This window comes from Phragmites australis, chromosome 1 (assembly GCF_958298935.1).
Source record: "Phragmites australis chromosome 1, lpPhrAust1.1, whole genome shotgun sequence".
NCBI lineage: Eukaryota > Viridiplantae > Streptophyta > Magnoliopsida > Poales > Poaceae > Phragmites > Phragmites australis.
In genome coordinates this window covers 29418560-29435464 of record NC_084921.1, presented here as the reverse complement: position 1 = coordinate 29435464, position 16905 = coordinate 29418560, and the positions used below count along the sequence as shown (strand labels likewise).

Genomic DNA, 16905 nt, shown 5'->3' with positions numbered 1-16905 from the left:
CCCAACCCAAGGAGTTACCCCTTCATTCTATCTCTTTCACCACCTCTCTCATCCTCCCACCATGGTGACCTCCTCTCTGACGATCTAAGGTTTCCACCATGAGATTTCCAAGTTCTTCACCAAGTGAACTCATCTCTTGGTCAGAGTGTCCGACCATTCCTCCTATTGACTCCGAGTGCTTTAGTTGATCTCAAGATAGACCTAAAAATCATTTCCTCTTGATCTCTCAATGCCTATCTCTATAGTCAATTTCCTTTGGTGAAGATGCTCATTTTCTTTTCTAGAATCATGTATTCCAAGGGTTTGCAAATGCATTTGTTAAATCTCTCAAAACCCTAAATTTTGCCCCGGGATCGAGCAACCTGGATAGTCTGGGTTGAACCCAGATAGTCCGAGTTGAACTCGAATACTCTGGGTTGTCCTGATCATGTTCATCTAGTTTTGTTCCTCAATTCCACTTCTTGTGCAATCCTTTTCATATCTCAAGCATGTCATCCATGTTTGTCTCAGGGCAATTCAAGATGGTTCATGCAAAAGATGTTGGTCAAACTTATCAAAGGAGGACAAAGGCTAAATTTGATCATCTAGCCCAAACCGACTGTCCATCGCAGCAACCTGCTTCAGAGGACGAAGGTAGTGGCAGTGGACATGATAGTGGACACGGTCGTACCCGCAAGGTGGTTCATAAGGTGAGGGCTTCACGTGCCGGTAGCATTCACATTAATGAGGCAACTCAAACCATCATGGTGATGCTTTGCCATCTAGAGGAGGAAGGGGAGCAGCAATAGGGAGTGGCAAGAGAAAGGCAGTTGCTTCCGATTCTAGGGGTCAAGGGCAAGAGGAAATAGAGGAAAAGGAAGATAAAGAAAGAACTTTTATGCAACATTTGAAGCTTCACAAGCCATATAATGTTGTAAAATTCGGTGAGCTAGGCATAAAAGTGATTGATTACATGAAAATGTCCAGCAAGGTGAAAAAAGAAAGTTATGAAGATCCATATGTTTATGAAAAAAATGCGCCATATCATAGGTTTTGGAATAATTTTCAAGCAGATTTCTATGAAACCGTGATCCTAAAAAGGAAGAAGCCGGTTACCCCAATGCAATAGATTGATTGGGATTACATGGCTAACAAAAATGATCCTACCTTCAATGAAGTTATTGCAGCTTGTGAGGATAAAAGGATCAATAATATCATGGTATTGAAATATGATTGGAGGATAAAAGGAGTGATACCCCATCCGATTTCCTGGTATGTTCCTCTTTCCTACTCTTCCACATCAATGGGGGATGGATTAGAGAAGCCGAAACAACACGGGAGTAGTGATCAGGATGGAGGAAGCATGACAGAGGCAAGAGGCACATCATGCGCGACAACAAGAACTTTAGTGGCGAGAACAGAAACTCAAGCAGCAGGTTGAGGACCTTCAAAGGTGAGAGGAGGAACGTCGCCTCTGGGAGGACATTTTAAAGAGGCAGGAGGCCGAACTTCGGAGGCGTGAGGAACTACTTTAGAGACATCTAGCTCTCATGCGTCGCCAGGAAGAAGAGGAACGCTAAGCGGCACGTGAGAAAAGGGGGGAAATTCTCTAGTCCAAGGCAGTAGAACCCATGTTTTATCCCCGCATTGTAATATCTATAATCATGTACCACGAATTTTGTACTCATCATAGATGTTTAACTTTACGAATCAAATTGCCGGCTTCTACTCTCTTCGTCCGATTAACCCGTAACAATTCTATTTTAAAATCAATAATAATTTCATTGAAAAAATAGGTACATGTCGCCCGTTGGAATCTGTCACCTGTTGGAAGGGCGATAAGAGTCTAGATCTATAATTTTTTCAATACGGACGCATATATTTGCAATTTTTATTTTAAAAAATATGAAAAATAAAAAATCACTGTAGTTCACAAGCTTGCTAGATAGTCTCGGGCCGGGTGACGCGTTAATCTGGGCTGGTTCTGTATGGACATCTGGTTAATGGAATCCTTTCCATCTTGTTTTAAAAAACTTATATTAGTACTCGAAAAGGCTCTAACAGTTCTTCGATATCGGCCCAACCAAAAACTGGGCTTTCAGTAAGGACCGAGCCAGGTCGATCTGATCTTTGATGGGCTTCATGTTCGATGTTCTTGCGATGGAAAAAGACAGGTTGGGCCTTCGTTGACACACGCTTATCCTGTTGTCAGTCATAGCTCCCTTGAGCTCAAGGCTCACCTCCAGTACTAGCAAAACTACCGCTTGCTAATCAAGTAAGAATATTTACATGACGAAGGTGAATATATATGAAATTAGCAAAAGCAATGAAATTATTCAGACAAGGGCCGGCCATAAACAAAAGCTGGAGAAACTTTAATCGGTGTGGCGACGCGAAAGTCAGGCCATGGATCGGAGTACGAAATAAAGTAGCAGTACCAGCTGGCTACTAGCTAGCACAACATTGCATTGCATCCTCTGGATCGAGGTGGATTGGATTGATCAGCTGATGAATCAGCAGCAGCGAACTCAATTGACCCTGCATGCCCAGCTTTCCTCCGTTGTGAAATGAGGGTGTGTTTGGTTGCTTTTATCAGAGGTATTTTAGTTCTGCTTATACATATATTTTTGTAAAGAATATCCGTTTGGTCGTTTGTACATATTGTTATTTTCTATATCCACAGATGTAATAATACGGTTGAAGTCTGGTCCAGTTCGAGCTTCTCTAGAGCCTAATCCCGTGAATGTATTATATCTATTACAGTGCTGCAATAGACTCACTTGTAGTCTCGATATAGAGTTATTGTATCCGCTGATACAGACAATCAAACACATTCACATAGTTATTATATCCGCATGTGCAAGATCATTGCATCCATCCATATAAACAACTAAACACTTTTCTTTTCATAATCACTGCATCCGCTCTCAGTCTACTTCCATTTATACATGATATATGTTACGGCTTAGAAAATCTATACCAACAACTAAATACACCCTAAGTATAGGAACCAAATCCAGTGTATGAATTTAATGAGCTGAGTAATGACAGCACTATAATTAAGAGGGCAGATAAAACTAGATGACAGCAACTGAGTACTACTTAAACCTGCATGCACCGCGCGGTTTAATTTGTTGACTCCTCTTTTCGTTTTGAGAGGGCGGCGGGTGGTACTCAGAACCGGTCGGGATTAATGCTGCGCACGACCGATGGTCACACACGGCCGTCCGGTTTAGCCGTTTCTCCGTGGCTTTCATTCCGTGCCCAACATCGGCCACGCAACCTCTGACTTAGGCCAATTTCAGTAACTACTTTAGAATTTTATCCTTAAAATACTATTACAATATCTCTTATCATTATTATAATATCTTTCATTTTATTCATCTTTAATAGATATTTTATATCTCATCCTCTATCTTTTCTCTTATATATTAAATTATTTTTTCTTCAACCGACGTCCCCTCCTCTTCTCTCTTTGTTCAGCCTCATCGCATCCTCCACCAGCGTCGGCCCTCTCGTCTGTGCCTCTCTCTCCAGCGTCGCCCCCTCCTCCTGCCTCCCCCTCCCCCTCCCTCACCGGACCGCGCCGCTGTGAGGAACGGTGACATTCTAAGAGACATGATGAATTATGATACTTAAAAACTATTTTAATTGTCTTCAAAAACTATATTAATTTTTATCTAAATGTACGCTAAGTTTATCCAGTGTGTCTACTCTACCGTTCAGAATAGATTTGTAACCTATAACCAATCATAACAAACTACTCTAAAAAAATAAATACGGAAATGTATATTGCAGGTATGTAAATGTGGAAACGTAAATAAGATAGAGAGAGTAAACTCAGCACAAGGGCTTTTTATCCTATGATATCAATAACATAAATATCACCCTAAGTCCACTTTAGAGTTCCACAAAAAATATACTCCCAGACGACACCCGATCACAGCTCTTAAAGCTACCAAGGCCTCAAGCCAAATGAGCTAACAAGACAAAGCCTCACCACAAGCCTTTCTTCCGATCACTTACCGTCATAATCACTTCGGAGCTTGAGTCACCAAGGTAAGGGTCTTCACGTTCTCGTACACGTATCTTACCATCACTCCACACCAAGTCAGAGTGTCAACAAGCTTGAGCAACTCAGGCTCAAGTTGTCGGCGTGTCCCCAAGACTTCAAGACGCTAGCGTACCACTTGGTATAAGCTATGATCACTCCTTGATCTATTCTTTAAGCTCTAACACTTAGCTACAACTTACTCTAGGGCTATAAACACTAATCACTCACTAATCTTGTACTTAATTGCCTTAGATGATCACTTTAAGCATTTTGGTGGCTTTCAGGTCTTCTCAAGTGTCTCGGTGTTTCTTTAGACTCCAGCAGCATGTCACACCTTCAAATGACCGAGTGGATGGATATTTATATCATCAAACCCGCTAACTAGCCGATTTTTCAACGGCTCAGAAAAACTGTTAACACCGAATAATCCGATAAGAGAAGTATCACTAACACCGAATCATTCGGTAAGTACATCTTCAGAAACTAGCCGTTGGAACCCCTATTCAAAGCCTCTATGAACTCCAGATAATCCGGTGAGATCTTCAACTCCATCACCGGACCTTCCGGTGGATAAACTTAAGCCAGATTGAGCCACTTCTTCTCTATAAGAAATGCTCAGGTGCATTGATCTTCAGAGCACCAGACATTCTAGTGGGTTGTTCTTCATTCTTTAACACTTGCAGTCGCCACTGCAAGAAATGCTCTGGTGCTATAATCCAGTGTGCACAAACCAAGCACCGAACCATCCGGTGGATTGATCTTTAGTCTTCTGCATTTCCATTCTTCTCTACAGGAAATACTTCGGTGTTACCCATCGCAGATCACCGGACTATCCGGTGAGGTTCTCAACCCTCCCCCTCTTTATCAGAAACACTCTAGTGGTTTCATGTCATATTCACCAGACTATTCGGTGAGCCTATCAGCCTCTGGATACAATGCTCTGGTGATTGCAAACTCTTCTACACTGGACCATCTAGTGAAGTAATTCCTCCTAGCACTTTTCCAATTCAGCTAAACTTTGTCCCGACTGTGATGGCTTGTTTATGTAAAACATACATAAGACCTACTAAAGCATATGGTTTCCAAATATGTTAGTCCTATTGATTATGTTATCATTAATCACTAAAATCACAATTATAACCTAATATGGTCATTTTCGCTACAGCCACCTCCACCTCCAGTCAGAGTTCTAAGTCCCCACCCGACCCGTCGGGTCACCATCCGCCTCGCCCCGGTTGAGGCAAGATGGGGCTAGGCACCAGTCAAGGTGGGGCAAGACAGGGCGGGGGTGGGTCAAGTTCTACCCTGCCCCGCCCTGTTCCGGAGTATCTGTTACATGCACATTTAGCGAGTCTATTAAGAAGTTTATTATCCTTTTGTAATAAAACTTTTAGTAAACTAATGTATATATATAACTATTGTCATGTTATATTAGGTCTCATGAATTATAGATGCTGTTTTTATTGATTTGTATGTTGTGTTAGATATTATCTCATAATTAAACTTGATCTAGAGCTTTTGACAAATTTAATCGGAGCGGAACGGAACACATTGGGTCAAAGTCGGGGCTCCATGGGGGGGGGGGGGGGAACGGGGCGAGGGACATGTGGGTGGGGTGGGTGAAGGCAAAACTTGCCCCCACCCCGCTCCACCTAGATCTCTACCTTCAGTGCTCCCCGCTTGCGCCTTCTCCTCCCTTGCCCCTCCCCCCCCCCCCGCTCCCTCACTGGGCTGCACCGCCTCCCCCTCCAGTGCCCCCGGCTCCCCTTCGGGTCGCGATGGTTGCACAAAGGGCGGATCTCGCCAGGCCGACTCTGAAAGTGCATCTAGCCCTTATGTGTGATTTGGTAATTAATGATAATACCTATGGACTAACAATATTGTTCAGAATTGTTAGTAGGTTGTTCCATATGTGATGTATGGAGAAGAGATATGCATCAAGATGAATGAGCTATAAGTGATTTTCGAGTAAATTAATGACAATACCTATGAACTAACAATGTTGTTGAGAATTGTTATTAAGTTATTTCATAGGACATGCATAAGTAATAAGACATGAATTCATTGCGGAATGCCATAAGATAAAAAACAATGTATCAATGTTATTGAGCTTTTAGTGATGCTTATGAGACGAAGGAAAAACTTAAGAAGATTGACAATAAGTATGAAGGCTAAGTTACTTGTAGAGATCAAGTAACTAAAGATATGTTAGTCAATTAGATTTTATAAACTAATCCATGTGTTTTGTGCTTAATAGTAAGTTGAGGTTAGGATCCATAAGAATATATAAGTTGAATTGAAATCATATATGCCAAGAGTGAAGAACAAAATTGGACACCATATATGATAAAATGAATTTATTAAAGATGTCAGATACAAAATAATTTTTTAAGGCAAGACAGTGAAAGGCAAACAAGATTCGACTGTCATGGACCATCCAGTGGTGAAGGGCAAGCAAATGGCTTGGCGTCGAAGAACCAAGATGGTGGTGAAGAGGGAGTGAAGGCTTTGCACCGGTATCCTGTGAGGTCATGGGAAGCTATGGGTGATTTACATCAATCGCATAAAGAATCAAGAAGAGAAGGAGTGACAATGATATAAAAGTTGGCAACCCTCTAAGTTTGAAGGAAAGAAACAGTACTTAAAGGTATTCAAAGGCTCAATGTGATTCAAATGTGTTTTATTTTTTAAATGGAGTATAGGTATGCTGCACTATCGAGAGGGATACAACGTAGAGCTATTTATCGTGTCTCAGTGCTCAAGAGTTTCTAACCAATCCAAAGATGAGAGACACATCAAACACAACACATGCATGTAGGTTAGCACTAGCCTTTCTGAGATGTGCAAATATAGAGGATCCACATTTTTACAAATAGTCCGCACTTGAGTAGAATTGGGGTTAACTTGGATGTGCGGAGGGTCCGCACTTTTGTGGAGTGTCTACACTTTTACGGAGTATCTGTATTTCAACAGATGTAACAACTACTTTTGGGGGGTTGGGTATAAATACCATCTCACCCTCTCTTTGACAGCTGCTGGTGCCTCCATAAAAATGCCCAAAGCTAAAGCCAAATAGAGCTCTCCCCACTTCATTTTAGTGTGAGATTTAAGAAGAAAAGTAAGTTGGGTTGAGAAATTGAAAGATTGAGTGCAAGTGAGCTAAATTTCATCTTGCGTACTCGAATTCATCGGCAAGAAGTTCGTGAAGTGTTTGTTACTCTTAGGGATTGTAACACCCTAATTTTTCAAATTTTGCAAACTTCTAAAAACTTACTTATATTTAATTTGAGTTTAAATAAATAGCATAAGATAAAACCTATTTTATAAAGATTAAATCTACATAGGATATATTTGTTAATGTGCATTCATGTTGCTATTAGGCATTTAGGGTTTCCTTGTTTTATTTGGTTTTAATTTGTGGCTTTTGATTTGAATTTGCTTTCTTTGATTTCAATTCAAAAGGTTTAGAAAAGAATTTAGCAAAGAAAAGAAAAAGGAAGAGAAAATATTAAAACCCTCCCTGGGCTGCATTCCCTCCTTTTCTTCTCTTTCGACACAAACCCCAGTCGACCCAGCCCGCTGGCCTTCTTCCTCCCCTCTGCTCACTCTCCCCGCCCGGCCTAGTCGACTCGCTAGCCCAGCTAGCCTCGCGCCCACTAAAACCCGTCACCGCCAGTCATCGTCTCCGAGTCAAGTTGGACAGCGCTGCCGCCGAGTCCAAGTTGAAGTCGACACCGCCAAGGAGTCCCGACCCTCCCCGAGACCTCTCGTGCTGCCTATATAAAGCCCCGCCTCCCCTCGTGTTTTCCCCCAAACCGAAGTCATCGAATTCCGGGCAATCCACAGAGATCCGAAGCTCGCCACCACCATTATCGCCGCCGCCAACCGAGCTCATCGCCTCGCTGCTCTAGAGCCATCCAGTGCCGCCCGAAGCCACTAGGGGATAGACCTCAACAGAAAACCGACTCAATGTATTGCCCTTTGGGACCAGAAGCAGACCCGCCTACCACCGCCGAAGCTCCTCCCATCCCCGTCTTCACTGTTTGACCGATGAAGCCACCGTCCCGAGGGGATCCGAGCGCCTCCGCGATCGCCATAGTCGCCGACCACTCTCCGGTGCTGCTCCACACGTAGTAAGCCTCAAAATGAGTTCATTGTGTTCTCCTCTCCAAGATCCGCCACTCACCGTCGCCACCCGCGAGCCGGAGCACCGTCCGATGTGTTTTCTGGCCGTGCGCCGCTATCTTCTCCCTCGGCACCGCCGTGCCCTCTCTACTCGGCAGCCCAAACCTCCCTGCATAGTTCAATCTCAAGCGTGAGGCCACGATTAGATCCACCGATACCCCTTCATCACCCAGTAGTAAGCTACCATGTGTCCCTCTTTAATCCCAGTCAGCCTTCATACCCTGTCAGCCAGCCATGTCATCGCCACGTGTGCGCCACCTCAGCAGATCTAGCTGATGTGTCCAGCCCAGTCAGCCCTACGCAATTAAATATGTTTTTCAATACAAAAATATTTCCAACTAATAATTGGCAATTTTGCAAATAGACCCCTGAACTTCTCTATTTTCACAAAAGAGCCCCTATATTTTTACAATTTAGTCCCTAAATTTTTTTAATTACAAATAGGTCCATATGTTTTTAAAAAGGTCCCTAAAACTTTATGTTAATAACAAATTAGTTATTTTCTTTTATAAAATAAATGCTAATCTTGTTTTTAATGTATCTTTTTCGTCTTTTATAAAATAAACCCAAGATTGTGGTGTGCCGCAGAAGTTTGTAAAGGCATCAATTTTGTCTCCGCAAGGGAAGAAATCAAGAGTTGAAACTAAGCTCAAGAGTGACCGAGCTTGGAGAGAAAAAGGGTTGAGAGAGACCCGGCTTAGGGTGAACGAGCCCCTCAACGAAGATATAAGAACCTCTAGTAGAGGTGTCTGAACTTCGAGAAACAAACCATGTGTCTCCTCTCTTGTTTCTTATTCTTGAGTTCTTGTTCATTATTTGTGCATATTGCTTGATCTACTTTCTTATGAGGTTTGAGTTGCAGGTACTTAGTGAAATAGGTTTGAATACATCCACTAATGCTGGGTAATTCGTAGGTTTGATCCACGTTGAGTTGCATAGGCATCTATTTGAGTTTTCTCTAAAATCTTCAGGGTATCCGTAGATTTCTGCTAAACCTTCGTAAATCTGCGGAGGTTCCGAAAAAATCTGTGGACTGTTTGCATATTGCTAATCCGTTGCATTTAGTATGTAAATTTTTTCAGGATACGCCTATTTACCCCTCTCTAGACGACATCAGATATCTTTTCAGACTCACTCCATCGCCATGAGGTCTCCATGGAGGGCTCCATCTCTCGCTGTCGACAAATCCCATCTGCCGCAACCCATCGCTGACCACTGAGGACACAGAGACCCGATTCACTATCGTGCTGCGCTCCAAGCCACCTGCGACAATGGACCCTCTCCGACCACCTCGACTCCCTCGTGGCTGCTGGATATGGTCCCTTCCTCAAGTTGGCGAGAGTGGCAGGCGTTGGGTACCAGGCAAGCATGAACAGTGAAGCAGTTGAACTCGCTGCCCGCAAATTTGCAATGCTATTTTCTCTCTCTCCATTATTGTATCACTCGAAAAGGACTCTGCTGGAGATGTTTGACAGCCTCCCCGATCAACAAAAATCACTATAGTGTCCATTGTATCAATGGATACGGCTCCTGCTGAAGATAGCCTTATCTCTCTTCTATTCTTGGCCTTGATGGCAGCTCCAATGGTTAGTAACCATTAGAGCTGCTCTCAGGGGCATGCAAAAACGACATCCACCATTTCCTTTTGTTCTTGGTGCCATGGGTAGATATATGTGTATATAGAGAGAGAGGGGGGTCGTGGCTGCTCCGATCCAAATACGGCATGACCTGTATATATACAGAGAAAGGGGGTCATGGCTGCTTCAATCCGAATATTACATTGACAAACCAAATTGAAATATGTCTTGATTTATATGTGATAAGTGATTGAGATGGTTCATAATTTGGTTTGATGATTTTGGGATTGCATGAGCATGTTTATATATTGCAATTATGATCTTGACTGACTAAAGTTGCAGAGGAAATAGAGTTTGCGTTTTTTTTTCTCTAAGCCAGAAAAATTTGCACTCGCCGGATGATCCAACGCTAGAAAATTTGTACATGCCGTATGATCCAGCGCTTAGGAAGATTTCATGCTGGAGAGTTTTGACTCAGTACAGAAAATTCATTTGAAACACTGGATGGTCCAGCGATGGGTAGCATAGCACGTCAGACTAATTTTTTCATAGAGGTTGTAAAGCGTGTCTGATGATTCCATACATCGGATGGTCTGGTGATGGAGGATGTACAAGCCAGACTAATTTTTTTTAGAGAGGATGCAAATCTTGTTTTGTGAGGATGTACATGTCAGATTGTTTGGCGATTGAAGGTATGCACACCAGAGGGTATTTAAGGAGTGTGTCGGTGAAGGAAGTATTGCACACGCTAGGTGGTCCGGTGATCAGAGGGCAATACACGTTGAATCATATAATGTTCACGATTGTTCTGTGATGTGCTTTCAACTGAGGATTTTTATTTTGACTAATCTATAATGGAGTTGGAGATACATATTAGCTTATCTTATGATGTATAGGTGATGGGTGTAACTTGGCAGTCGACGGTAGGATGATCGGGGCTAAGCGAGGTGTTTGGTGCCGAATGATCAAGGAGGTCGGACGAAGTCAAGGGTGATCCTAGATGTACACATGAAGAGCAAGCAAAGCGTGAGAAAGCGGATAAAGATGGCATGCTGATGAAGTCAAATGAAAGGGATGCCGATGCAAGTGACAAGACGACATGAATGATCGGGTCTGGGAGAGACTTGCCAGCTATCAAAATCGTAAGATAGAATACACGCATCGATATCGGATGGCTAGCTTAAGGTATAAGCAAGTGGCAGTGAGCCACGCTTTGAGAAACGTGCGAGACGGTTTTGTGATTTGGTCTCAAAACCATGAAAAGATGCAATGAACGTAGCATTATTGCGAAGTTTGCATCCAAACGAAGCTAACTATGAAGGTGCCACGACCGTTTGATAGATGGAGAAAAGATTGGATCATAATGCCTCCGGTGGTAACTAAGAGTGCATTGAAAGTGAGGGGTATTTTAGGAATAAAGAAACTTAAAGGTCAAGAACCTCGCTAGGTCTATAAATAGAGGAAGAGGGCTGGTGGAGTTCCTTGTGCTAGTCATTTTGAGAGTTATGTGGTAGGATTTTAAGATAGAGAGAGTAATGCTTAGTCTATGTATCATGTGAGAGCTTTTGTATGCAAAACTTTATAATATGCCAAAAATAGAGATGTCCTTTGCAAGTACTAAAGATCATGTTACCTTTTACATTTGTGTTCATCTTCTTCTAGTTTCGCTCTATTGGTTTCCTTATTTCGTTGCGAGTTTTTCAGTTTTTGTTTTGATTTGAAAGCTGAAATTTATCACCAATTTAAAGTTGTTTTTCCTATTGCTAGAGGCATAAAATTTACATTCATAATTGGTCTTGAATTCTACTATGTCTAAATCATCAACTTGAAAAGTTTTTTCACCTGTTGACTATCTCCTTAGATTTAAGTATTTCTTTCTTAAATTGTAAGTTCTTATGTGTGATGACACATGGATTAGTTTTTAATAGAACCTAGTGTTAAATTCTATCCAAAAAAGTCACATTTTCTTAGAGGATCTTTTGGTGCAACGTATTTCTCTTGAGTTTTTGCTTCCGTGTGTTGTTTTAAGATGTATTGGGTAAAAGATTGAAAAAAGACATCCAAAATGTTATTTTATGTACGAGGACACATGAATTAGTTTTCAATGAAACCTAGTGTTAAATATTATCCATGTGAGTCATGCAATTTTAGAGGATCTTTTGGTGTAATGTATTTCTCTTTAATTTTTCTTCCGTATGTTGTTTTAAGACGTATTAGGTAAAGAATTGAAAAAAGACCATCCAAAATTTTAATAAAATACCTATTCACCTTCAGATAATCATCATTCTGAATCCTACACACGACACCCACCGAACAAGTTGGCTAGTTCATTGCTGAATATTGCACGGGATCGCGATGCAACAGAGACGGTACAGCTGGACTGGAGTACGAGTATATTTTTTCTCTCTCGCCATACCAAACATGGAACAGAAAAATTGCGAGAACGACTCTCGTTCAATTCCCCGTGGTTTGTTGACGCGTCACGATCCATCCCAGCAACAAAAGATTCCCATATCCTCGTAACAAAATCGGAGCCAAATAAAATTTACAGCTTAGGATGAGGTTGGCTGTTACAGCCGAAGGTTCCATAATAAACAGATCACACACATATACAATACGAAAATGAATAATATACTTCTATATAATTCATCTGTTGAAGTTGACTCAGATGATTTTTATCGTTCACCAAATTAATCAAACCACCCCATTTTATTACAAATACATATTTAATCTCTTATTATTTATCTTTTATATCAAGATATCTAATATTTATCTTCCATATATTCTAAAATACATTCAATATTCCATAATTTACCTTTCATACTCTTTAAATTACTATATATTGAATTGATTCCAATTATATAATACATGTGCAATTACTAGTAATGTAAGGTTTTGAAGCCCCCTCAGAGCATCAGCTAACTGTTCTCAATCATATCTAGGTCCAGTACGTGTGGTCCTCCCACGTAGTCCCGCACCCGCACGAACCATGTGGTGGCTTGCGTGCTCCATCGCAGCCATCCTCTCCTAGCCGCCTTCGCTGAGGGGGACAACCCTGTAGCTAGGAGGAGTCCCTGTCGAGGAGACGGAAGAGTCCAACACTACGAGTTGTGACATCAAGAACGACATCTTTAAGCTCACCAAGGCTCACCCGTCGCCTCTGGGGTGTCGCATCTTTTATCGCACCGCCTCTAACCCCACCAAAGTCCCTGACCTCGTGTGCGGCGGCTCTGACTGAGGTGGAATACAAGGAGGGGAAGGAGGAGAGGTACGACGGTGTAGACAGGGAGGAGACCATACAGTCCCTGTGGACCGTGGATCAATCGGGTAGAGATCAAAGGCAGAGTGAGATAAGGTAACACATGACGGTATAGATGGGGCGGTGCATGACGACCTCATGCTCTTCTTCGAGGTCGCCGTGAGGCTCCATCTCTCTACCACGATCCGCTGCAGCCTCGAAAGTCACACCGACACTATCCCATACTATAGAGTCACAACTCTAACCCGTTGCCTCCAAGGGCAAGGAGGCCAATGAGTAGCAGACGAACTAGAAGGGGAAAGGCTCCATCATGTTCGTCTCCTCCCCTCCTAGGGCGTGAAGCCGACATGAATGGTAATCCAAAAATGTATACGGCACTTGCTGGTATTCGTGGAGGAAGGAGATGTCCCACGCAATTCTCACGGAGCTTTGTTACACAAGTTGCATTCAAAAAGCTGATTGTCTCCCCCTCCACGAAAAAAGTATAAGGCAAAACGTACGCACCGGCACAATTCGATAGACAATCTCAAGTTAATGAGGAAGCTAGCATTCGATTCTCAAGTTAATCCCGGAAGCTGGGATTCGGTGATGGAGGAGTGCAGGTTAATCAAGCAGGCTGGCTGGCTGATTCCAGCAACAACAAGACACGGATCCACAAATTAATTAAATGGAGAAGAGTATATGCCGGCCAGCAAGTTGGCAAATACTGTAGTTTGTCTAGTTCAATCAAACAGGTTGTCTGATCCAATCAGATCTTTAATCGCCTGACTTTGTTAACAGGGACGTCCATGTTAATGTTATCTCTGGACTCTGGTTCTCCATTGGTCTCTCTTCTCGAGAAGGGAGAGAGAATAAAGCCTTGAAAAGGGTAGGGATAGAGAGAGAACGGGCAGAAAAAGGCTGTGAGTTCTTGTCCGCTCTGCCTGCCCAGCCGAGATGATTATAAACGCCCATCGCTAACGTAACCTAATCTAAACGGGACACGCATGATCGCCTCGTCTCGTCTCATCTCAAAGCACAACGGCCTGATGCTGATGGCGATGCCACAAACCGGCCACCTACACGCCTAGCCTAGCTGTACCGTACGCGATGCCAGCCCACGACTGGCCCGTATACATACGCCTGTGCGCATACGTGTACGGTGGGCCCGGCGTTGCTGTCCAGAGAACCCAAACCATGCAGTGTGTACGTACAAGATTGTAGCACAGCTTCCAGGTTTTGGTAGCAGCTAATTATACACGTAACCGATAGGCGTGCAAGCCTGGAGCTTTGGATGTACGTCTACCGTCTCTATTAGGAGTGGTACAGGTATCTGTGTCGTTATATTACACATGATTGCGCCGGTTTTATTTTAATGAACTGTAGCTAGTTTTTAATGACGCTTGCGAATCACAGTTAAACCTTGTGAACGGTACGCTTTTAGTGTGTGTAATAACTGAATTTTTTTATAAGTTTAATAAATTGATCTAGTTAGGTGAACTACGTAGAAAATTTACTTTTAAATATGAAAAATTGTACAAGGTGAAAATCATGATTTTCAATTAGAGCAAAAGGTGAAAATCATACTATACATATTCCTTTTTACGAGAAAAGTATGCGTTGTTTTGCTTTACTAAACTAGAAGTAGGATTTGCATATAAAATGACTATTAAAATTTTACTTTGCTCATTTTATTATTTTATCTTATACCATCAGTCGTACTATCAACTTACGACCTACTAATCATTATCTTAATTATTTTTATTTGACACTAAGTCATCTTATCTTTGCGTCTTTTTATCATTTTTATCTTAAATAAAGGGCATATCATTTGCGTCAATGAAAATTGTCACCGTACTTCCTCGCTTTATTGATATGGTTACTTTTCACGTGCATCACATGTATTTTGGCATCACTGCATGTTTACTATATAAAAACAGTGTTCGGTGATCACCACTTTAACTATCTTTATCTTTTAGTATCACAGACAGAATCTAAAAAATTAAAATATTTTTTTCATCTCATAAATTTTCTTATAAATATATAAAAACATAAATGAAAAGGGTAAAGAAATCATGAAAGGAAAGAAAAACCATCGACGAATGAAAAATAGCTAGCAAAACCCTCTCCTGGTCTCTCAAGATGATCAAAACCGGGTGCCCATAGCAGAGGCTAGGGATGGGTGAAGTGATGAGTAGCCGCTAGAGCAGCAAGCAAGAAAAGAAAAGAAAAAAGAAAGAAGCACACAGAAATAACCATGTATAAATGGCCTCACTAATTGCGCCCATCTTCTCCGCGTAGTTTCCACCTCAGTCCCAGCAAGCTCCTTCACTCCTCCGGGGCCTCATTCAAGTCAAGCAGCCGAGAAGCGAAGTGAAGCCGAGCCGGAAGCTGAAGCAATGGGCGACCGGGCGTACGCGCCAGGAGCCAAGCCGGTCCCCGTGCGCGCCACCAACGGCGCGGCGAACGGCGTCGGGGCGCCACGGCCTGCGCCGCCGCCAATGGTGCCCGGGCGCGTGCCACCGCCGCCGATGTACCGCCCCAAGCCTGCGCAGTCGCGCCCACCGCCGCCGCGGCCCCGGCGGAGCGCGCGCGGGTGGTGCTGCGCGTGCTGCCTGTGGCTGACGCTGGTGCTGGTGGGGCTGGTGTTCCTAGGCGCCATCGCGGCGGGGGTGTTCTATGTGATGTACCACCCGCAGCTGCCCACCTTCGCGGTCACCTCGCTGCGGCTGGCAGCGCTCAACGTCTCCGACTCCGACGCCGTCACCTCCCGCATCGAGTTCACCGTCACGGCCCGCAACCCCAACGACAAGATCGCGTTCGCGTACGGCGACATCACGGCGGCGTTCTCCGCCGACGGCGAGGGCATCGGCGACGGCGTGGTCCCGGGGTTCCTCCACCCCGCGGGGAACACGACCGTCATCCGCGCCGCCGCCTCCGCCACCGCCGCCACGGTCGACCCCGTCGAGGCGTCCGCGCTCAGATCCAAGAAGTCCCACGCCATGTCCGTGCAGATGGACTCGAAGGTCGGGTTCCAGGTCGGGCGGTTCAAGTCGAAGCGCGTCAACGTCCGTGTCCTCTGCGCCGGCTTCTCCGCCGGGCTCGCCAAGCCCACCGCGCCCGCCCCGGCGCCGATCGTCGAGGTCGCCGCCGCGCCGGCGCCGGCGCCGGCGCCGGCCCGTGCCCGTGTGCGGTCGCCGCGGTCGGTGGTCCGGACCTCCTCCTCCTCCTCCTCGTCCGGCGGCGGCGGGAAGCTGACGACGACGGACGCAAAGTGTAAGCTCCGGCTCAAGATCTGGATTTGGACGTTTTGATGGAGATTTGGGTGGATTTGGGCGGGTGGGCGGTAGAGAGAAAATTTTCGTTTCAACTTTTTTTTCCTTGTTTCTCTTTACAGCAGTAACAGTGTATGTGGATTTATTGGAGTATAGTTTATATGGTTTTCGTCCAACTTCTCTCCTTGTCTGTCTAATTTGAATTTCTGCCGATTTTTGTCCAAAATTTTCCAATCCAACCCCCGCTCAAGCCTGCAATTCCGGGTCTAATTCCTGCACTCCACGGCGTCGAATTGTAGCCGGTGATCTAGTGATCTGCGATTTGACTCTGCTCGTGTGTCGGTGTCGTCACAATCTCAAGGACCGAATCGATCGATTTCCAGCCAATGCTGGGCTGGATTTCCGGCCTTTTATCCGGGGGTGTTGGATTTCATTTCCGGGTCGCTTCCCCAATTCTACGCGCGCTGGAGGCTGACCGCGACTGGGAGGAGAAAGGGGGGAGGCCGCGTGCGCGCGGCGAGGGGATGACACGTGTGTCGGGGTGGTGAGTGGTCTCTCTCTTTCGTGGTGGTGCGGGGGATGGATGGATGGTTGAGC

At 44.2% G+C, this 16905-nt stretch overlaps 1 protein-coding gene across 1 annotated transcript; it reads left to right on the top strand.

The window, feature by feature from the left end:
• The first annotated feature begins 15132 nt into the window (after positions 1-15132).
• Positions 15133-16482, top strand: LOC133914628 (NDR1/HIN1-like protein 13). Its single transcript, XM_062357695.1, has one exon. It carries the CDS (start codon positions 15433-15435, stop codon positions 16345-16347), a length of 915 nt encoding a protein of 304 aa, XP_062213679.1. The 5' UTR covers positions 15133-15432; the 3' UTR covers positions 16348-16482.
• The last annotated feature ends 423 nt before the right edge of the window (positions 16483-16905 follow it).